The following is a 23,953-nucleotide window of genomic DNA, read 5'->3' on the forward strand; positions in this document are numbered from 1 at the left end:
TTTTTACATCACCAACAAAAAAAAATTACACCTGATGTAAATTTTTGCATGAGGTATTTTTTAAATTTTTTCGCTAGAATAAATGATTTTTTTCCTAAGATTTTTGAAAATTTTTTTTTTTTGAATTTTCTTATGATTCTCGTAACTCAAAGCAGTTCTTATTTTACTTTTACTCTTCAATAATAGCTAATAAATAATATTAATAAATAATATTTGTCTAAGAAAGATGGTATGGTTTCAATATCCCTTCATTTTATCAAAAAGTGTATGGTTCAAATTTTAGGAAGTACACATATAGACGTGTCTAAAATAATGTTAGTTTGCTTAAAAAGGGGAATTTTACGTATTTCTTTCCTCCTAAAGACCATATGTAGTAGAGGTGGGTAAAACAAATGCCCCATTCTTGAGCATTATAATATGTGAAGTACTGAAGTGTAAAAGAGGTGTAGTGGTATAATGCCTCAAACCCTTCCCCCCCCCCCCCCCCCCAACCCCATTCAATCATTACCCATTACTATTCTCTACTTTCTTATTGGCCCATTAAATAAGGTTTTTGATCAGTATGCGTTTTAAATGAAATGCCCGACAAAAAAGTGCAAAAAACGCCCATGGGGCGGTTATAATGTCGTGTAGGGGCCTTTTTTAGGGAAAAAACACCCAAAACCCCCTTCACGACACATGGTCTAAGAAGTCTTATTACATAATTCGTCAACCCCTAAATTTAATTACATATTTCTCCTTCCTAAAGAAGTCTTCTTACATATTTTTCTAATCTCTAAATTTAATTACGGGTAAATTACACTTTTCGTCCTTTATGTTTGTACCAGATTGCAACGGATAGCCTTTAACTTCAATAATTACAGTCACAATCCTTTATTTGCAATACTTGTTACACCCTAGGTCCTTTAACACTAACCCAGTTAAAAATTTCAGTTAACTCTATGCACAGGAGGGCAACTTGGTCATTTTACGCGTTAAAAATACATCATAATAAATAAACAAAAACAATTAAAACAATTCATTAATTTCTTAATATGTGTATATGTAAAATAACCTGCACACACCAAGTTCCTAAACCACTGTCATCTCCATCTCCATCTCCATCTCCACCATCACCACAACCACCATCCCACCACCACCTCAACCCTCCGGCAACCACGTGCACCACCACCATCTTTACAACAATCACAATCAACCATCAGCATTATAACAAACCCCAATTTCAAATTAGGGCTTCAAAAAAAAAAAAAAAAAAAAAAAAAAAAACCTTATCCAAAATTAGGGCTTTGCAAATAAAGGAAATTGATGGTGGTGGTGCTTGTGTTTAGGTCTACAGAAACAATCTGCTGACGCTCGAGCCTCCTCTTTCCTTAGAATTCTCGAAATCATATCAGAATTGATGCAACCTCCAGTCATGATCTTTGTTGAGAACGTTGTCGGATTTGAGGTTCGGAACCAGTTTGAACTCAATTTGTAAAATTTACGTTCAATTGATGAATTATTCACTTACTAAGCTATTGTTTCGTTTCAGACTTCCGATACACACCAAAAGATGATTCAGATACTCAATGAAAGCCAATTTGTGACACAAGAATTCATATTCCCTTGCAATTCGGAGTATCGTACTCGCGTCCCCGTTACTTTTGCCTGGTACGCAACACTAGTGAACTGATGGATGCAATTAAAGAATTTTTTTAAAGTGTTAGTATATGTTATCTTTATAGGCGAAAAGAAAACCGTCATCTTTCTACAACCCGGAATTCAACGGACAGCTTATCACAAACCCCAATTTCAAAACTAGGGGCTTCAAAAAAAACACAACCTTACCCAAAATTGGGACTTTGCAAATAAAGGAAACTGATGGTGGTGGTGCACGTGATTGCCGGAGGGTTGAGGTGGTGGTGGGATGGTGGTGGTGGTGATGGTGGAGATGGAGATGGAGATGACAGTGGTTTAGGAACTTGGTGTGTACAGGTTATTTTAGGCCCATTCTATACACACCCCCCTCCTTCCTGATTACACCCCCTATTGTGAGAGGAAAACTGTCGGTCCCACGCAGGCCCCACCTGTAAGTATGTGAGAGGAGGGGGGTGAAAAAAGTAAATAGGGGGGGGTGTAGAAAGTAGCACCCATATTACACATATTAAGAAATTAATGAATTGTTTTAATTGTTTTCGTTTATTTATTTTAATGTATTTTTAACGCGTAAAATGACCAAGTTGCCCTCATGTGCATAGAGTTAACTGAAATTTTTAACTGCGTTAGTGTTAAAGGACCCAGGGTGTAACAGGTTTTTGCAAAGAAAGGATTGTGACTGTAATTATTGAAGTTAAAGGCTATCCGTTGCAATTCGGTACAAACATAAAGGACGAAAAGTGTAATTTACCCTTTAATTACATATTTCACCTTCTTAAACACCATATATTACACATTTATCATCATCATCATACTCAGTAAATCCCACCAACAGCAAAGCTAAGGTAGGGTCTGAGGAGGATAGATGTAGACAGCCTTACCTCTACCATGTAGGAATAGAGAAACTGCTTCCAGTGAGACCCCCCGACTCGATTGTAGTTTTGTATCAAGCGTTGGACCTAAGACACATAACACTCAAACAATCGGCACAGAGACTGATTGGTGCATGTACCCCCGTGTCTTTCAGCTATCAACGTCACCACATGATGCATGATTAACCATCCGTCGCTTTTAACGTTATTTTCACGAGATTAGTAAAATAACGTTAAAGTTTGTACCATTTCACTTTTGCCCCCTGAGCGCCCACACATATATACATTATATGTGCACACCGCAAATGGGGCATTATATTACATATTTATCAATTTCATTAAAATACCTTTTATAGAATTACTATTTTACCCTTAATGAGTTTATTAAATGATTAATTACATATTTCTCATTCTAATAAAATCAATTATATAATAAATATAACATTAAAAATATTTTAGTGTTTTTTTTTTTTTTTTTGTTGCGTTTTTAATTATAATATAAGTGATCTACTAATGGGAAAATTTATATATTAGTTATAATACTTAAATGTTAAAAATAGCTTTGTAACATAGATGAATCGTGCCAATGACTCTTTTATTACTTGTATTGAAAACAGAATTTGACATTAAGATCACGGGGTGTGGGCTTGAGTTGGGTTGGGTTGTGGATAGCCAAGCAACACCACCCAAGCCACACCCGGCCAGTGTAGGTAGTGGCGTTGCCCTGTTTGCGTAGCTATGAAGCCTCGCATGGGACGGGTTAAAAAGATGATGTGGATGGCTAAGTTCATGGGACCGTTGGCTAGCTGTTGGGCCAACGAATATTTAAAAAAATTCTATACGTGTACTAATTTTATGATTCTAACTCGACACATAAAGAATGTGTATACTATAATTCTAATAAAAGCAAAATAATTAATATAATACACATCTTTTAAATTGGTTGTATTTATGTACGGGTAGACGAACCCGATATGAACGCTAAAAGGGTGGCATACACATGAACCAGGTCGTGATATTAGTTTTCGCGGATAGACACAAACATAACAAGTTAACCTGGAATTTTGTTATGTAATTTTGCAAATCATGCTTTAAATTTACAAATATACAATAAAAAAAAAAAAATGATATATAAATATTACATTTAAACTATGAAACGTGTTCATTTGTGTTTTATCTTTGTTAACTTTTTAATACAATACTTAGTCTCTCGTGAGTTTACTACACTTGTCATATGTGTATTTTTGCTTCTCAACGTTTAACCCAACGTGATTTTCTTAAAGTTTTGTAACATGTGTTATATATAGTTTAATAAAGCACAACAATTTATATAAAACAACCCCACAACAATTTAATGAAAACTAAAATTCATTAAAAAATAAAAAGAGTTTTTTTCTTTGAAAATCAACTATATATAAAACAAGCACCCAACAAATGTCTGGTAAAGAAAAGGTTTCTACTTATAGAAAGTGGGTCTTTAAAACCTTAATAGGAAAGCTTTAAAATCATGTGAAGATGAGTTGATAACATTCTGATGGGTACAACTAACAACATAACCCATGTTCATTTCCTTTTTTTTTATCTTAGGTAGTGTTTGGTATGCAGGAATAAGATGTGGAATGGAATGAGTGATTACGAGGGAATGAAGAAAAGAGTGTTTGGTTGGTCAATGGAATGGAATCACCCATTCCAAAAGGCATTCCATTCCCTCAAAATCATTCCTTCCACCCCCCATGTTTTTTTTCCATTCCATCCCCTCTTGCACCATTCATCAACAACACAACCCACGACCTTCACCACAACCCACCACCACCACCACCACCTACCACCGACGCCATCGCCGCCACCCGCCACCACCTCACCCCGACAGCCACCAGCGCCGCCGCCACCAGCGCTGTCGCCACCCACTCGCCACCGTTATCACCCACAACTGCGACCAACCGCCAATGCCACTCGCCGCCGCCGCCCACCACCATCGTCGACCCCACCACCACCGCCACCATCAACCGCCGCCTCTGCCACCAACCGCCACCTTTGCTGCCACCCACCACCAACGACCACCTTGTCGCCACCACCACTACACGTCACCGCCGCACCGCCACTCGCCGCCATCACCACCACCCATTGCCGCCGCCGACAACCACCACCGCCACCTATAATCACCCACAATCACTACCACCGACCACCACCACCACTCACCGCTAATTTTATTACTCCGCTTTTCTTGCCTACCGAACAATACACAATAATAATTCATTCCATTCACATGGTAACCAAACAAGACATGGAATGGTAATGATCCATTGCATTCCCTCGTCCATTCCATTACCTCGTCCATTCCATTCCTTTGTCAATTCCATTACCCCATACCAAACAGACCCTTAGTTTTCATTATTTTTTTTTTTTTTGTATAAAAACTAATTTTCAAAAGATTTAATCAAATGATTAATTTCATATATATCCTTACAAACTTGAAAATTTTTATATATACCCGATAAACATTAAAATTATTTTTAGTGTTATGTTTTTTTATGTAATTGATTTTATAAGAATGGGAAGTATATAATTATCCATTTAATAAACTCATTAAGGGTAAAATAGTAATTATATAACAGTTTTTTTAATGAAATGGGTTAATATGTAATTAGGGGTGCAAACGAGCCGAGATGAGTCCGAGCTGGATTAACTTATGAGAGCTCGATTCGAGCTCGGCTCGATTCAAGCTTTGTTTTCAAAGCTCGAGCTCGGCTCGTTTGTATTTTCTTAAGCTCGGCTCGGGCTCGGCTCGTTTATTATCTATTAATTAATATATTAAATAAAAATAATATAAATAATATACTCTTTAGGCCCCCGAGCTCGATAAGTGAAGCTTGGGTTCGGGCTCGTTTACTAAATAATCTTATTTTTAGGTTCGAGGTCTGCTTGTAAATAAGTTTAAATAAGCTCAGCTCGACTCGGCTCATTTACACTAAGGCTCGATGAGCCTAACGAGGTTCACATGCGAGGCTCGAGCTCGGGCTCGATAAACAAACTAGCTTTTATTTTAGGCTCAAGCTCGGCTCAGACTCGGTAAGGCTCGGCTCGTTTCAAGCTTTTTCTCGAGCCGATCTCGATTAGCTCGCGAGCCACTCGGCTCGTTTACTGCCGGCTCCGAAAATCACAAAAAAAGTTTTGACCCTGTTCGAGATAAAAAAAAATTGGGCCCTATTCGCAAATCTTCATATAACATAAACTCCATTCAATGGCCGGATAGCTGTTTATATTTAGGAACGGGAGACGTAATTTCTACATATTAACGGAAAACATCCATTCAATCACAATTCACACGAAGTCTAATAATACATTTAAAGTATAATTAATAAACAACACTTAAAGAAACAGACAATTTAGTCATAAAGGTATGATTTTTTTAATAAAAACATAAATAATTATTATTATCATATCTCATGTACTGGCTCCATACACAAACCATCATATTAATCATGTCTCATATAACAGATGACTGCTCTTGATTACTTGTCCTTTTAAGGATAAGAATCAAAGACTGGAAAAACAATTAATGTTTAAAGCAAATATACCAAAATTGAGGAAGAACAGAGAACTTACATGATGGGGATAATCACAAAATTTAGAGCCAAAGAAGAAGCTAGTGCTACAATAACCAATAGAGTGTCATCTGAGCTCTGAAAAGGAACCAACGTAAACTTGAATATAAAATACTAACATGGAAATAGAACATGGTTCGGAATGTTGACAGTATGTATGCATAGTTGTTAATAGCGAATAGCAGACAATAGCAACAAATTACATATAAACTACGTAGCGATAGCGATGAAATAGCGGGCGCTGTTTTATGACGCAACTAGCAACATAGAGATGATTAACAATTGCATAACCTCAAATCAGGTCAAATTCTTAGCCAAACCTATTCCTGTTGCCTAAAGGATCTTTTTATAAACTTGAAAGACATCTTAAAACATAAAACAGGTTCCTTTACTATCATGGTTGCGACTCGAAACCGTAACTAGGAACCGTGGCTGCGACTCGTAACAGACAACAACAAACAAAAATCAACAAACAAATACCTCCTGGCTCCTACTGCGAATCTGCGGATGATGATGATGATGATTATTAACTGCGAATCGCGATGATGATGAATCCCTGCCGCGACGTTGTGTACTTTTGTTCGTAATCGTCTGTTCGTAGTTCGATTAGAAATCCCTGCCGGTATACTAGTATTGATTTAATGATTTGGGGCCTTGTACGGTTATAAGATTGAGGTTTTTTTTTTTTTACAAACTTTGGGCCTGTACAGATTTGGGCTACATATATATAAAGAAAATTTAAAAATTTTTGGGCCCCTTAATGATTTGGGCCCTGTTCTCAAGCCCATGCTGCACATGGGGATAGTCGGCCCTGCGTTTACACCCCTATACAGGGCCGGCTATTGGGCCGGCCAAACCGGGCGACGGCTCGAGGCCCAAACTGTTAAAGGGCCCGAAAAGTTTATAAACAAGTTTTATATATTATAAATACTATAAACATTTCTTATTATGAACCGCTCTAGTTCAGTTGGTAAAAGCATTTCTATTTTAACTTCGAAGTCTCCGGTTCGATTCTGTAAACTCCCTTTTTTTATTCAGCGTGTAAAAGAAATATTTATCTTCATACAAAATTTACACCAGCGTGTAAAAAAAACTTGCATCAGTCACAACTACCGACGGGACAATTTTTTTTTTACTTTTTTTTTACAGATGTGTTTATAATATTTTTATATACGTTTGTGCAGAAGAAATTGGCACAACTCGTACGGGAAGAAAAAGTTTTCTCACGATTCTCACAACTCGTAGTGGTTCTCATTTGAACCGAGCCCTAGTTGTATATTGTTATAACTTAGCCATAGGCATACCTTTCATCTAAATGTGACTTTTATTATAAAATGTAGGAGTAAAATATAATGACTTTTATTATAAAATGTATGAGTAAAATATAAGAATGTTATATGAGGTAATGCAATATTACGACTTTAGTATATTACATTTTACTTATGCTTATAAAAACCACTTGGAAATAAAATTTATTATTTATATTGAGTGCCCGTATCGTATCACATCGAACGGAACTAAAATTCAATCAATACCAATTATAGGGATGGGGCCCAAATTTTTTGTCTCGCACGAGACCCAAGTTTTTTTTTATCATTCTCGGGGACGGCTCTGCCCCTATATGTAATATATATGAGGTTTAGAAAGGTGAAATATGTAATTAAATTTAGGGATTGAGGAAATATGTAATTAAATTTAGAGATTAGAGAAATATGTAATAAGACTTCTTAGGAGGGGACAAATATGTAAAAATCCCTTAAAAAGCAATAAAAATAGCTGATAAATATTGTTATGAGTTATAGGAGAAACTATTTTACGTGATACGAAAAATCAAATACGAATTAAAACAAATGAGGATTATTAAACTTAGTCAAAGTATTGGTGTATTTTTTTAATAAAGTTTTTCGTATACTCGACCTAATTTTTAAACTTGGCGAGAAGATATCAAATAATAAAGAATAACTAGAGGTTGTATACACGTCTTTTGTGGTACAACAAAAACATTAGTAAATTAATAATTTTGTAACATGTCATTCCATTCTTCAAATCAAAAGCCCATTGAAGAGGTATGGTCCCAATTCCCTGCCTACATGGTAGGGACCACACCACTTTTGTGCACACAAGGCACCCATGTCACCAGAACCTTCTAGAATCTTCCAGAAGACATCTAGGCGGTTCACAGCTGGCATCAAAGATGCTTCGCCCAACATAAAGGACAACACGTGTCACCATTGACAGAAGGCCACATAGGCCTGCGACAATCCAGGGAGCAGGGCTGACGCGACCAGTACGAGGTACCCAGCACAAGCAAATACAAAGACGCCACGTGTACCACTACACCCTTCGCGACAGAGCAGACCAAGAGGATATTCCCCTTGGTCGGACAGCTGGCGCGCACCCACAGCTGGCACAGCTGCCTCCTCCTTCTTCACCCTCCGGCTATAAATAGGACCCTTCATCATTCAGGTTGATCATCTTGGCTCTCTTTACTCACTCTATACACACACTGTTTTATTCCTCTCAGAGCAGTACTTATTCTCACGCCGGAGCCTGGTTAAGAGGGAAAACTCCCTTCCCCCCTCTTAACGAGACTAACGGCGTTTACTGTTTTGCAGATCTCAGGCCACCGTTACGAGCAAGAGAAGAGGTTGAACCCCATAAGTGAAACGACCCTCTTGGTTATCCTTGTGTTAACCATTGTTTCAACACCCATACAATCGGTTCACTCGTACCATTGAAAGCATTAACATAATTCGTATTTATTCATAATAGTTACATTACACATAAACAGAGTTTTTTCCCAAAAGGGTGTTGTGGAAAAACTTATTTACCAAAATGGGTACTTTGAGAAATATTTACCAAAATGGGTGTTTTTTAAATAGTTACTTTTTCTCTCTCCTAATTTTATTGGATAAAAATAATTTCTTTTTAAAATCTATCTCTTATACTAAAGCAAAATAATGGTTGACTTTTTGACCATGATGTGGCTATTCTCTTTGGCTAGAGAATTCATATATTTGAGCGCCATTTTGCTTCTTCCTACCTACTCTTCTTCAATTTTGGTAACCTAATCAATTCTCTCAATCAGTGGAAGGCAAATTGATTTGTCTTTAAATCTTAGAACCTAATCAAATTGATTTCTTTCATCCACATTCAATTTTACAAACCCTAAATCTCATCTACGGCTTCAAGGCTGAAACCTCACGGCGATTGTAACCTTCATCGCCCCTCTTTCATTCTACAATTCTCATGCAGGTTAGTTTTAATTTGAAGTTTGATTTGATTTTCTTGGTCTCCATCTCTTCTACTTTCTCCGATTACTTTGACTTGTGGCAACATTAACTATTATGGCGATGAATGTTGATGCCGGAATTGGTAGAAGGAAATCTGGATTCATATTCGAATCTCTTACATCTATCCCTACCGGCGCCGGAATACGGCGAGACGAGACATGTTTCCTTGAGGAAGATATGGATTGAGAGACAAGGAGACGAATCTGTATATGGATGTCTTTGGTAGCAACGTCATCGGTAAACGAAGGGGTTGCAGCAACGATCGTCTATTCGATACGTGATGCAACGCTAAATATTTCACAGTAATGGCAATTTTGTCACACACACTTTATTAGAAACACATATCAAGATCTTTAATACCGAGTCAAAGTAAATCTGGGTTCCATGTTGAGAATATGAATGGATTTGCAGGTTTGTGAGAGCATATACAGTCTAATTTAGGTTAATATCAATTATCATATTATCAGTATTCGGTTTCTTTCAATGGACCTGTCATTTATTTAGTTTCTAATAATATTGCATTTCTTTTAATTGATTTATATGAACCGTTTTATTTTTATGATTGCTTGAATTTGAATATGAATTTTGATTAAAATGTGTTGTTTTGAAGTAGCGTGCATGAGGTTCTTCCACCCGCGTTGGATTCCACTTCTTAGCCACTACCTCTAATTGACAAAACCAGTAGGTATTCGTCATGTGATCAATTAGTCTAATTTAGCTTAATTTCACCTTTAGTGCGTATTTTAGTGCTTATTTTTGGTTCAGCGACCGCAATGATGATATATGAATTCAGAACATTTTTTTTATTTTGTATTAAATGAAGGTTATACATCAACTACCACTGCTCCTATTCACAACGTGTTTGATCACCAATAATTCCTCAGTTTCCTCCTTCTGAACACATGTTCATACTTTGTTAACTTTGGCCTCTAATTCAGTAATGATGCGTCTGGTTTTATAGTAATTAACTTTTATAAAATATTTGGTTTTCTTTTATGTGAGACCTGGCTGTGGACCTTGATGAAGGAGTTTGAGAGCACTTTGCCTTCTAGCACTTAGGAAGGTATTTTCCCTCTTTACTTTTCTACTTATGTAGCTTTTGACATCCTTCAAATCGTCTATTCTAATTTTTCCAGGAGGTTGCACTTTTCGACCCATTTGACAAAACAGGTAACTATTAGCGTGAGTCAAAACAGTTGGGTCAAGTAAGTCTGCAAATATTTTATTCATTTATGTTATATTAATTGATGGCAAAAAAAAAAAAATCTGTTGCAGCTATCCTTATCCAGGATATTGGATTCTTATACCTTGGAATTATGGTTAAAGGTAATGTACTCTTGCACTGTTTGAATTTGAATATTTCTGTCAAATGTTTCGTCGTGGGATTCGGAGTTGAAGGAGTTTGATTTGGAGAATAGATGGTATTGGCATGCAGTTTAATGTAGTCATTGAAAAATAGGCGATATGAGAAATTAGGTTGATTCTGTATTTCAGATTGTGGTCACGATTTATAGTTGAAGTTTTTTTTTTTTTTTTTACTTTTTTGTGTATTAGAACTTACTATTTTGTTGAAAATTAGACAATCATATGTGTATATATATTGCAAATTAATTTGTTGGTAGGTACCAAATAATATCCAGATATGATATTGAGTAGTCTGGTACATAGAAACTAAATAAATGACAGGTATTGTCCCTCTTTGCTTTTCTACTTATGTAGTTTTTGACATCCTTCAAATCGTCTATTCTAATTTTTCCAGGAGGTTGCACTTTTCGACCCATTTGACAAAACAGGTAACTATTAGCATGAGTCAAAACAGTTGGGTCGAGTAAGTCTGCAAATATTTTATCTTTTCATTTGATATATTATTAGCGTGTTATATGACTTAAAAACTATATTATAAAAATATAACCGAAGTCGAACCAATTCGTCATTTGGTTCGAACAACCAACCCACCCTCTAGAAGTAAAAAGTTCAGTTGTCCCTTCAAATGAGCCACCACCTTCGCTTTCTAAATGAACATGTCTTTGTCAATATAGGTTTTTTAGTTGAGCAACCAATCCTCTAGATGTTGCCAACCCACTTGATCCGACCCGTTTAGCCAATTCTTCTTTTTACTATATTGTTTCTTTTTTTCTTTCTTTCTAGGGTTGAATTACACGTTATGCTGGTAACTAAACGCGGGAAGAGTTGTAAGTTGATTTTGTTTTTCACCTAATAAAATGGTGTTATGTTGTTTGGCAGGTTATTCATGCATGTTTAAGCTATTTGCCAATCAAAGGAGATCTTATTGAGGCTAAAGGTGTTCACGAGCTACTTTGTTCATTGGTCAAAAGACAAGTATGGGCAATCCTTTTTATTGTTCTTCTTTACCTCTTTTTGCATTGCTTCTAACAAACTTTGTTGTCTATATCACAAGTTAGACATGGAACTGCAGCGTCCCTACAATCGATATGTGCAATAATTGTTTCTATATTTGATATAAATATTTGAGTATTCTATTATATCCATGCCCTGTGAGCTGAGGGGGCTACTCTATTGATTACCAGCACTCATGATTGGGTGAATAGTCGTAGACAGTATGCTTTCACGCAAATAAGTTCCACTGTAAGGATTAGAAACTTTTTATGAATTTTGTTGCTATTTTTTTGTTATTTTATTCATTTATGTTATATTAATTGATGGCAAAAAAAAAAAAAACCTGTTGCAGCTATCCTTATCCAGGACATTGGATTCTTATAGCTTGGAATTATGGTTAAAGGTAATATACTCTTGCACTATTTGAATTTGAATATTTCTGTCAAATGTTTCGTCGTGGGATTCGGAGTTGAAGGAGTTTGATTTGGAGAATAGATGGTATTGGCATGCAGTTTAATGTAGTCATTGAAAAATAGGCGATATGAGAAATTAGGTTGATTCTGTATTTCAGATTGTGGTCACGATTTATAGTTAAAGGAGTGTTTTTTTTTTTTTTTTTTTTACTTTTTTGTGTATTGGAACTTACTATTTTGTTGAAAATTAGACAATCATATGTGTATATATATTGCAAATTAATTTGTTGGTAGGTACCAAATAATATCCAGATATGATATTGAGTAGTCTGCTACATGGAAATTTAGTAGCTCTATCTGTAGTTCTGTTGTAATATGGGGACCATCATAACTATGATTTGAAAGTATGGCAACTACATTAATTTGGATGTTATTTGAATAGCAAGATTCATAAATATTTCATATAATATTAAATTTTATTATACAACATACACTAACACAAGATTTCTTCCTTTTTTTTTTGCAGTGGAATTTGTTCTTCGTTCTTAAGTGAGAGGGTTTGAGTCAAAAAAAAAAACGAGTACTTTTGCAGGTTGGGTTGGAATTCTCAGCACATTCTCTATTGGATGGTGGAATATTGAATATACAAGAGATGAATATGACATGGTAACATTATATTGGTTTTGTTATTTGTCTAACTAATGCTATCTTTTTTGTTTGACTTTGGAAGTCAAACCTATTAAATTTGCAAATATATCACTTACATAAATTTGCAAACTAATTAATAAAAACCTTTAAAGCCAGAGAAATTGATTTAAGGTTATTCACTTACTCATATAGGTTACCCTGCTAAAATATGCATTTATAATAGTAACTTTGACCCGCAGTTGACTTTTTTTTTTTTTAAGTGGTACCTTGAAAGTGGTTAACCATCATTAAGTGAATCAATTTTTTTGGAACTTGGGTCTTTTTCCTAGAAAGAGTGGGGTATGTAAAAATAGAATTATATCTAACATGGAAACCTTTTTACACAACTTGGCCTTCCAAGAGCACTATGTGTCGACCTAATGACGATGACGATTTAATTTTTTTTACTGTTTTAGGTTGGAGATACGAATTGAGTAAAAGTCTTGCGGCATGATCTGTTTACAAATGATGCTCTACTTTGGCTTTAGTTTCAACAATTTAAAATGGTAATTTGTTTAGTAATAGTGATATTATCGTTGCAGATGTGCTTTGTGTTGGCATGACATAATAAACATGGCCTAGAAGGGTACAATAGAAGGGCAATCTCATGCCTGTTGAACACCTTATGATAAGTATAACATTGTAGGGTTTGTAAGCAAATTTTCAAAGGTTAATATGCGCAACGATATTAGTAATTTCTACTGTTATTTTTAGTTTATAAATCTGTAATACAAGCTCATTATATACAGTGTGCTTGGCGGTAGTTAAAGACGGAAGAGAATATTAGAGGGAAAGTCAACCACATGAAGAAAGGAAAGATATTAGCTTTGTTCGAGAATTTAGTGAAAATGGTGTAGATGAAGATGTGTACAACTTTAAAATTTGATTTTTTTAGCTAATAATGAATACATATGTAAGTGTAATCCTTTTAGCTATTTAATATCTCTTACTACTTTTGCATGATTTCATATATTTTTTTTTCTTAATAGTTTACTATTGTAACTTAGTTTCAATTTTCCATTTGAGGCATGTTCCTTATATCATAAATTGTGATGAAATCTTGAATGGCTAGATGGCGCTTATAAACTTGGTGGTTAAATCGGGTGGATCACACACCCAGTTTAAAACTAGATTTCATTTTAAGTTAGTTGAAACAAGGTCGATTGTCATTTTATATTATAACTTTTGAGAGAAAGTACCATTTTGATACGTATTTCAATTAATATTTCATATTTCATGTACTCTCTAAAATTTTCGTTAATAGTTCAACGTATATAAAATTTTAAAGGATTTAGTTTTCTTGTTTAGCCACCCGTGTAGCACACGGGAACTTAGACTAGTATGTTATATAAGAAGAATTAATTAAAAGTTTCTATTACAATTAAAAAACATTTTGCTTGTTTCATGAAATGTTATAAACAGATTTTTTAATTGTTATATACAATTTTCTTATATTTTTTTCTTTATTTTTTTAATGTGTTTTAATAATCATACGAACATTATCTTTTAAATTTTTTGAATAAAGTGCTTAAATGAAAAAAACAATAAAAACAATTTATATTGATATACGTAGCTAGCTTAAATGAAAAAACAATAAAAACAATTTATTCTTTCGCATAGCTAATTTTGAAATAATTTACCATGCAAATATATATAGACGATGTAGAATTTTATAATTAAAATATATTCTTTCATACATTTGTATTTTAAAATTAGGGATTTAATATGCAAAAAAAAAAAAATAGGTTTCAGATAGTAGATTGGTTTTTTTATTATATATTTTAAATTCAAATTATCTAAAAACATACTTTAATATTAAAGAATAAAAAAAATAACAAACAAAAATTGTTATAAAGAACGAGTGTTAACTGTTAAGAGAGTATATGTGAAAGAATATAAAAGTTTCATTTAGTTAAACATTATACTTTTTTTTTAAGAAAACGTTTATATAAGATTTAAAAAAATAATCCGTTTATAAAATTAATTGAAACAAGCAAAATGTTTTTTTAATTATATTAGAAACTTTTAATTAATTCTTCTTATATAACATATTTTTATTTAGAAATGATTTTTATCCAATAAAATTAGGAGAGAGAAATAGTAACCATTTAAAAAACACCCATTTTGGTAAATATTTCTAAAAGTACCCATTTTGGTAATTAAGTTTTTCCACAACACCCTTTTGGGAAAAAACTCCACATAAACATGATAAATGATAACCGTTTCATGTGTTAATTAGATTTCAAAAGATACTCGTTTGCAACTTTTAAAATCCCGAGGAGAGGCTCATTGGTGACAAAAGAAGCATTGGCCGCAAACTCTTCCTTAACATCATACTCGATTGTTAGTTTCTGAAGACAAGATGAGCCCATATCATCATTTGGATTCTCTTTGATCTCGAACCTTATCCTATATAAGGTAAATCCAACATCAAGAAACCCCCCTTCCACTACTTCAGCTTCTTTGATCATGTTCTCGTTATCAACCTTTGTAAACTTCTCATAATAATACGGGAAACCTAACCCTGCACATATGCCATCGTACCATCATTTAATCGCTAACAATATGTTTTTAATACCACTGGGGTAGTGGTCCACTGATAAAGGCAAAACCTTTAAATACCATGGGAGAGAGGTCTTGGGTTTAAGTCCCACAAACAACAAGAACAAAAGAAATTTGCCGTTAAAAAAAAAACAATATGTTTTTAATCCAGCTAGGCTTAACAATCTAGACACAGGCTACGTGAATAATAAAATAACCAAAATTTTTAGTTTTTGTTAAGATTTATCGATAATTAAATATACGTACCGGGCTTAAAGGTGAGCTTGAGAATGGTACCGGGCCCGCCATCGCCTTCAATCACATCGACCGCTTCAAGGGCATTCCCGATGACGTGCTTTGCTATCTCAAGAGTGCCGTAGAGAGCCCAAGCTTTGCTTGCGGGCACCTTCACTTCTGCCTCTTCCGATAACGTTCCGAACATTTTTCTTTGTGAATGTACATCCGATGTTAAGGATTTTATATATGAAAAATGCCGAAATGGAATAAACTTTTTTTTTGTACTCGATAGATTCCTAATTGTTTTATTTGTCTTTTTTCTCTAATTATTTATTCATCAAATCTCACTAGCCGGTCACTGCCAGCCTTTTCTTGTTTGTTTTTTAGAGGTGATTTGAGCTAGAAAATGGATGTGACAGAGTTTAATAAGTTCTTAACATTAAGGGACAATTGCATATCTGAAGATAAGGGTGAAGGGGGCACCCCTAATTAGGTGAGTGGAAACTTTTTTTAACCCAATTATACGTTGCCATGTCATTTCCCCTCTATAACTTCCCTCTTGTCCAAAAACGTACGGGGTGCACCTCTCTTAGGGGAATTGTTTTTTTATTAAAAAAAAAAATTCATTGGTTGAAATAAAAGCTGGCCCACCTTCTCTCTCCTTCCATCTTCGGTGCCTCCTCCCCGAAATTGTTCCCCGATTTCACTCCCCGCCTGAATGGCGGCACCTCCACTCTCGGCAAAAATGGTCCCCGAAGGGACTCCCCGAAGGTGCCCCGGGTAGCCTAATATTCTTGAGAACCAGACGACAAGATTTGTTTATTTTAAAATTTGTTTATTGGTCAATATTACATTTTTTTTTAAATTTGTTTATTGGTCAATATTAATTATTACATTAAAATATTAATAATGTTATGACATTTGTTGATTAGCTTTTATCGGTATCATTTTGATTGTAATCTCCATGAGATATTTAAATACAAAATACTAACAATAAGCTCTTTTGAATTATTTCAATTTAGAACTAATAAAGTAAAAAACAACCAAAATATAAATATAGAAAAAATAAAGTATATAGAACATTGTTAGAAGATGGAAAACAAAGTTGCCTCACATTGACACCCAACATATATAAAAAGCCTAGGCTACATCCTATATATACATAAGGTTCAAAACAAATGGATGATTCATATGACTAGGTGGTTTTGCTGATGGTACGATGATACTACAGTGATCCGTCAGTGATATGAAAACCACAATTGTCAAGTATTCAACCTGGTTAGAAAAAAGTTTATGTCAAACTCGGCCAGTTAATAATAATTGGTTTATCCGTTCTAAGTTAAACCCCTAGTAGTCTAGTACCTTCAGTTCCCTGATTGACCGGTTTGATCGATTGGTCCGATTTTCAAATCATAACTTAAAGTTCAATCGGTTATGTATTAGGCTGGTGGGTATGGCCCCGTCCTCCACCCCGGCGCCGCCACCGTGTCATCGTCCCTCCACGCCCCCCCCCCCCCCCGTCCCGTCCACTTCGTCCTTTCTTCGCCATTTGCGACGGAGCAAACAGGTGCCCCCCATCTCGGCTTTGGACATCGATATCTCATTTATCTTAGCTCCGACTTAGACGTAGTTTGATCCGTTTATGAAACTCTCACATCGTAGAACACAAAATCATTAATAAATATCTATATAACTCATAGTCTTAGGATCCTGTAAAAAAGACATTTTCTCGTGAGAACTGTGAGAATGCATAAGAATTGACATGTAGAGATCATGTTTTGGACTTTGACATGATGCTTTGGGTTGTTTTGGCAAGAAAAACACCAAATATAACACTTTAAGACACAATGCAATGAATCCTAGGCTTAAAACATAAAACACCATGCCAAAAAGGTTAAGTGGTGTGTTTTAAGTGTAAGCAATGTGTTTTAGTTGTGTTTTAATTTTCACGCCCATAATACGTTGAATTGTGTTTTAAATTGTTATGTTTGGTGTTTTTCTTGCCAAAACAACCCAAACATCATGTCTAAGTCCAAAACATTATGCCTACATGCCAATTCCTATGTCTTCTCACACTTCTCACGAAAAAGGTCCTTTTTACACGAACCTCACCTGTAACTTATATAAAATCAATTATTTATTATTTAAAATTAATGAAAAATCGTTCACTTATATTTTTCCAACAAAACAAAATGTAAGCAACAAGAACCATATTTTTAATATAATCAAATAATAAGATGTATAATTTTATAATAACTAGTTGGTGCCCCGTCCGCGTTGCGGGGCGATGACCGAATAATGAGCGAGTGTTAGTCAGCTCATTGACACGAAAAACAATTAAATCGAGTCAACCAATTAAAACAAAACACTTTTATAGTTTTGATAAAAAAAATTAAAACAATGGCAATATTGTAATTTTAACTGAGGGAAAGTTGTATTTTTTGACTGGGGTAAAATCGTAATTTGCCAAAAGCTAAAGTAATGGCAGTACTGTAAATTTGAACCTTGGGCAAAATTGTAAATTTTCACAGGGCAAATTCGTAATTTTTAACTTGAGGTAACAACGTAATATAAATTTGAACTAAGGGCACAATCATAATTTTAAGCTTGAGGCAAAAGCACATTTTTATTTTGAACCGAGGGAAAAATCGTAATTTTGAGCTGAGGGCAAAAACATAATTTTATTTTGAAGTGGGGAAAAAACGTAATTTTGAATTGAGGGCGAAATCACAATTTTTAAACGGGGAAAAATCACATTTTTGAACATAGGGCAAAATCGTATTTTTTAAGTGGGGGGCAAAAACAAAATTTTATTTTGAACTGGGGGCGAAAAGGTAATTTTGAGCTGAGGGCAAAACCACAATTTTATTTTGAATGGAGAGAAAAATCGTAATTCTGAGCTGGGGACAAAAGCGTAATTTTATTTTTAGCTGGGGGCAAAACCGTAATTTTAGAGAGGGACAAAAACGTGATTTTAGAATGGATATAAAATATTAAACTGGGTGGTCCAATGGGAGAGTGCCAGGCAAAGTCGTAATTTTGAATCAAGGGCAAGATCGTAATTTTGAGATGGGGACGAAAAGCGTAATTTTATTTTGAGCTGGGAGCAAAAACGTAACTTTATTTTGAGCTGGGGGTAAAAGCGTAATTTTAAAATGAATATAAAACAATAAACTTGTTGGTCCAATGGGGGAGTGCCAGGCAGCTGCCTGGCACTATTCCCCCATTTGGTTTTTGTATATAATAATATTATTTTTAGCTGGGGGCAAAACCGTAACTTTAGAGAGGAACAAAAACGTGATTTTAGAATGGATATAAAATAATAAACTGGTTGGTCCAATGGGAGTAGGGGTGAGCAAGAAAACCGAAATAACCGAACCGTAACCGAAATAACCGAACCGTAACCGAATAACTGAAATAATCGAACCGAAAAAACCGAACCAAAACAAAAACCGATGGTTCGGTTTTCGGATTTTTAATAACCGAAAATTTCGGTTCGGTTTTTGGATAAAATTTTTCAATAACCGAAAAAAACCGAACCGAACCGATAAGTTACAATCCATATATTTTTATGTTTAAGTTTATATTGTTTAAGTGTTTAACCCAATGCTAGTAGAAAATGTTAACTTTATTCTTGAATGTTAAGTGTTTATAATAAAAACATTATAACTGAAATGATTTATTATTACCTATAAGATAATAAAAACTTTGAAGAAACATAAAAAAAGATTAAAAGGTTAGGTTTATGTAAACAATATTAATTAAAGAGGTTAACTATAATAATTTAAATGTAAACATATAAAAAGATTGTTATAATATAAATTATTCTTTTTCTTTTTGAATCTTACATAATTTTGTTCCAAAAACCGAAATAACCGAAAAACCGAGCCGAACCGAACCGACGTAAAAACCGAAAAACCGAAACCAAACGGTTTTTAAAACCTGAAAACCGATATTTAGGTTTCGGTTTTAATTTTACCCAAAAACCGAACCGAACCGTGCACACCCCTAAATGGGAGAGTGCCAGGCGAAGTCATAATTTTGAATTGAGGGCAAGATCGTAATTTTGAGATGGGGACAAAAAGCGTAATTTTATTTTGAGCTGTGAGCAAAAACGTAATTTGATTTTGAGCTGGAGGTAGAAGCGTAATTTTAAAATGAATATAAAACAATAAACGTGTTGGTCCAATAGGGGAGTGCCAGACAGCTGCCTGATACAATTCCCCCATTTGGTTTTTGTATATGTAGGAAACAATACATGAAATGGTAATGATCCATTCCATTACCTCGTCCATTCCATTTTCTCGTCCATTTCATTACCCCATACCAAACAGACCCTGAGTCTCAAAAAGTAATTACTCTAACATAATATGATTAAAAAAAACCAGGACTGGTAGTGACAACCTATAAAAGTAAAAGGATGTCAATTATAATTCACAAATGATAGATTTTAGGGTAAATTACTTTTTGAGTCTCTGTATTTTATGGGTTTTAACTAGTTGAGTCTAAAAGCAAAAAGTTTAACGACCTAAGTCCCTATAAGCATTTTCTTTAACTATTTGAGTCCAAATTTCTAACACATTTAGAATTTTATTGTTAAGTTTGTTAAATGACCAAATTACCCCTATAAAACACAGGGACTCAAAAAGAAAAATAATATATAATCCCCCATTTAACATTAACAACCCTTTATTTATTAGACCTACCACCACCAGAACACCACCACCACCTCCACCACCTCCACCACCGCATCATCCCACCACCACCATCCCCCTGCCGCCAACACCATAATCCAACTGAAAGCACTATTAGTTCTAGTGATAAATGAAATCAAAGGAAGCCCTCTCAGTTGATCTTCACAACAAAACCATAAAAATTCAATATTTATTTTCTGAAAAAAACATCTCACCTAATCTATTAGAACGAGATCTGAATATTTTTTAGCATATCAACAAACACATTAAGGGCAATAACATGACACCCACAGAAGAAGTAGCAATAACTAGCTTTTTGTTTAAATGGGTTTTGTGATTTGAGCTTGCATTGTTAGAAATAACCCGTTGATGTGGCCTTAGGGATCATTTGATAACATTACCAATATGACATAACTAGTCCCCGACAATTACTTGATGGTAGTAATTGTAATTATTGATTAGTATTAAGGGGCAATTATGATTTCCCTTTAGGTACCATTAATAGAGAAAACATAGAGTTTTATAAGTGATCACCATTCATGACCATTATTCATTGATCTTTATATATTGATGATAAGTGGTGATCAAAACTCTCTAGTAGAACACCAATACTAAAATACTAAAATTCTCTCTAAGGTGATCCATCAACCTAAGGTACCATAACGGGAATCATGGCCTTATCTTCGTCTTCAAAGATGACCACTCCCACAAGTAAGTGTCTCTAACTTGGTATCTATATTTACGTTATGATTGAATAAACATGAATAGGTTCTATATTTTGACCCATGTTTATAGATATAATCAACATGTGGTATCAGAGCAATGTTGATTATATCATTCGATTATGTAAATTTATTGATGATCATTTTTATCTTGTTATGCTCAATTTACATTTTTCTGTTTGCAATGTAATCAGCGAACAAAATATTTTAGCAGATTTTTTAAAATGACATACTCTGCAACTAAACTGAAAGGATCACTAATGCATCATGAAATTGATGCATAATATATAGTTTTTTTAGTTGGATTTATGAAGACATCGTTGATATTGCCACTGAAGTTGAACAAAATGTATATAATAAAATAAAAAAAATCTATTTACAGAAGTTGTTTTTCATGGAATCAAGCTTATCCATATTGCCAAAATTTTTGATGTTCTAATCGTTTAACCTTTCTTATGTTATAATGGAAATTAAAATCATTAAGGTCTATTTATTTTATTTTTTTAATTATGGATGAATGAGATTCCATCCATAAATAATATTACAGTTTCCTCTAATGTTTCATTATTGTTTATTTATCCACATTTAATGTAATTAAATCAAATGAAACTCTTGATGTGTGTGTTTTGTGGGCACTATTGTCTTTATGATATAATGATATTCCAAATTGATTTTCTATGAAGAGAATGCTTCAATATAAGTTTATAAAATCTTTTGGTATATTCACATTAGACTTTTTATTATAACCATCTAAACGATACAGTTAATGCTTGGATTTATATTTATGCAAATCTTTATATTTTATTTAAATCTACTGAGATATATTTGTTTTTAAATCTACTGAGATAAATTATGTCTAAATCCTTACAGTTATTATATTTGACTATATGGGATTCTATTATGTTTTGGGTTCATCACACTAAGCGAAATTAATCTTTTTACTTATGTCTTGAAACCTATTTGACATACGAATTTGCATGTCTTGTCTTAACTTTTGGAAGCCTTATTTTATTTGGTTTCGTATGACCATAACTTGGGAATGACCCAACTTTAATTTATGTCATTTTATGTTATTATGTGTATTATTGGATAATGAACCCAACAACTAATTGTTTAATGACATACATAATGAATTATTAGCCTAATTTACATAAATATTTCATTTCTGGCCCAAAGGTGTTATGTTATATTTATGTGTTTTACCTTATTGTGTATGTATGTTCATCATGATACATGAATTTTGGTCAAAGCCAAAACGAAGCTAGAGTTCATGTAGAACATTGAGACAGTCTATATTTATGTGTGTTCATAATATGTGAATTGTGGTCAAAGCCAAAGCGAAGCCAGAGTTCATGTAGAACACTAAAGACGGTCTATTATTTATATCGTTCATAATGCTGAATTTTGGTCAAAGCCAAAGCGAAGCCAAAATTTAGGTAGAACATTAAGCTGAGGTTTATTATTTTTTTATCGTTCATAATGCGTGAATTTTGGTCAAAGCCAAAGCAAAGCCAAAATTCAGGCAGAACATTAAGTTGGTTTTATTTATTTATGTTCATAATACATGAAATTTGGTCAAAGCGAAAGCGAAGCCAAATTTCATGTAGAACAATAAGTCAGTTTATTATGTATGTTCATAATGCATAAATTTTGGTCAAAGCCAAAGCGAAGCCAGATTTATTATAGAACATCAAGACAATTTGTTATTTATGTACGTTCTCTGAATTTTGGTCAAAGCCAAAGCGAAGCCAAAATTCAGGTAGAATCTTAAATTAGTCTGTTATTTTGGTGTTATAGTAGACTATATCTTCAATATAATAATTTGTGTATGCCTTACTTGATTACCCCATAATGTAAATCACTCCAAGCTTCTTCTTAGGTTTGTATCTCATCTATTCCATCCACTCTAATTTCAAAACCTAAAATGTTTTGCTTACTAAAGAGTTTCTACAAAATTTGCTCTTGTTGAATTGTTGATTATTTCTTAAGATATGATGATCCTACTGCTCTTTTCTGATAAAAAGTATTACAAAAGAAAACTAGAGCATGACTAGTGGGATAAGTCAACCATTATATCTCTTATGATAATCAAGAACTCATTTCATTATTGCTATCATGGGAGCTATTCTAGATTCTAAATTCCCTAAGACTAATTTGTTTTCTTTGGAAGAATCAAAATAACTCCTAAGCCGCATGCATTACTCTAGATTCTTACTATAAAGTTTGTGGCATATGTAAATACATCATAATGTACAATACCATGACCCATAATTTAAAGGTTTACACATGGAAATCATTACACTTTTCCGGTGCATTACATATAACTTTTCCATTAATACCATAAGTTTCCTTAAGAATCAACTATAACACTCAAGAGTACCAAAGGAAAATGAGTGTGTTGATTAGCAGCATATGTACAGGAAAAGGAATGCATGAAACTGGAAAATTAGATGATGTTCATCTCACCGCCACTAAACCCGAAAGGAGGATACTTTTAAGATTCAGAGATAGTATACAACTACTACTTCCAGCTATAAGTTTCTTCAAAGGAAAGTCTCACATCAGGTTTATGCCATTAAACTAGGCATGAGCATCGAGACTATCCATAATTCAATGAAACAGCCGGCTAAGATAAGTAGTAAGATATTTATGATATTTAAGTCTGCTAATGGTAATATTCTAACCAACATATGATCGGTTGATTCTAGTTCTATGTGTTTCCTTACCAGAAATCAACAAATAATTAATATGAGAGTTAGTGGCAAAATTTTATGTTAAGACTATAAGAACCATACAAACTGTTTTATAATTGGGCTTAATGATACCTTATATATTCTGTAGATTATTCAGAATTTACTATCAATATAAAAGCTGCATTATGAAAGTTGTGAGGTTT

At 34.0% G+C, this 23,953-nt stretch overlaps 1 protein-coding gene and 2 long non-coding RNA genes across 3 annotated transcripts; 2 read left to right on the top strand and 1 right to left on the bottom strand.

The window, feature by feature from the left end:
• Positions 1–977: 977 nt before the first annotated feature.
• On the top strand, positions 978–2,195 carry LOC110889259. Its single transcript, XR_002563488.2, has 3 exons — positions 978–1,447; positions 1,532–1,650; positions 1,725–2,195. It is a non-coding gene; the product is annotated as an uncharacterized LOC110889259 (long non-coding RNA).
• Positions 2,196–10,046: 7,851 nt separating this feature from the next.
• On the top strand, positions 10,047–13,734 carry LOC110891647. The gene is made up of 7 exons (XR_004871914.1): positions 10,047–10,468; positions 10,542–10,575; positions 10,681–12,012; positions 12,116–12,166; positions 12,703–12,842; positions 13,280–13,369; positions 13,613–13,734. It is a non-coding gene; the product is annotated as an uncharacterized LOC110891647 (long non-coding RNA).
• A 1,230-nt stretch (positions 13,735–14,964) lies between these two features.
• LOC110891646 (S-norcoclaurine synthase 2) lies at positions 14,965–15,846 on the bottom strand. The gene is made up of 2 exons (XM_022139306.2): positions 15,672–15,846; positions 14,965–15,387 (listed from the first exon to the last, which is right to left on the bottom strand). The coding sequence occupies exons 1-2, from the start codon at positions 15,844–15,846 to the stop codon at positions 15,095–15,097; spliced, it is 468 nt and encodes a 155-aa protein (XP_021994998.1). The 3' UTR covers positions 14,965–15,094.
• Positions 15,847–23,953: the final 8,107 nt, after the last annotated feature.

The sequence above is a fragment of the Helianthus annuus genome, chromosome 11 (genome assembly GCF_002127325.2).
Source record: "Helianthus annuus cultivar XRQ/B chromosome 11, HanXRQr2.0-SUNRISE, whole genome shotgun sequence".
NCBI classification, from domain to species: Eukaryota; Viridiplantae; Streptophyta; class Magnoliopsida; order Asterales; family Asteraceae; genus Helianthus; species Helianthus annuus.

Excerpts from the sequence above, each read along its gene's own strand:
- LOC110891646 (XM_022139306.2), bottom strand. The coding sequence starts at position 15,846 with ATGTTCGGAACGTTATCGGAAGAGGCAGAAGTGAAGGTGCCCGCAAGC. Across the intron at positions 15,388-15,671 it reads CAAGCTCACCTTTAAGCCCG|GGTTAGGTTTCCCGTATTAT; the intron begins GTACGTATATTT and ends GCATATGTGCAG.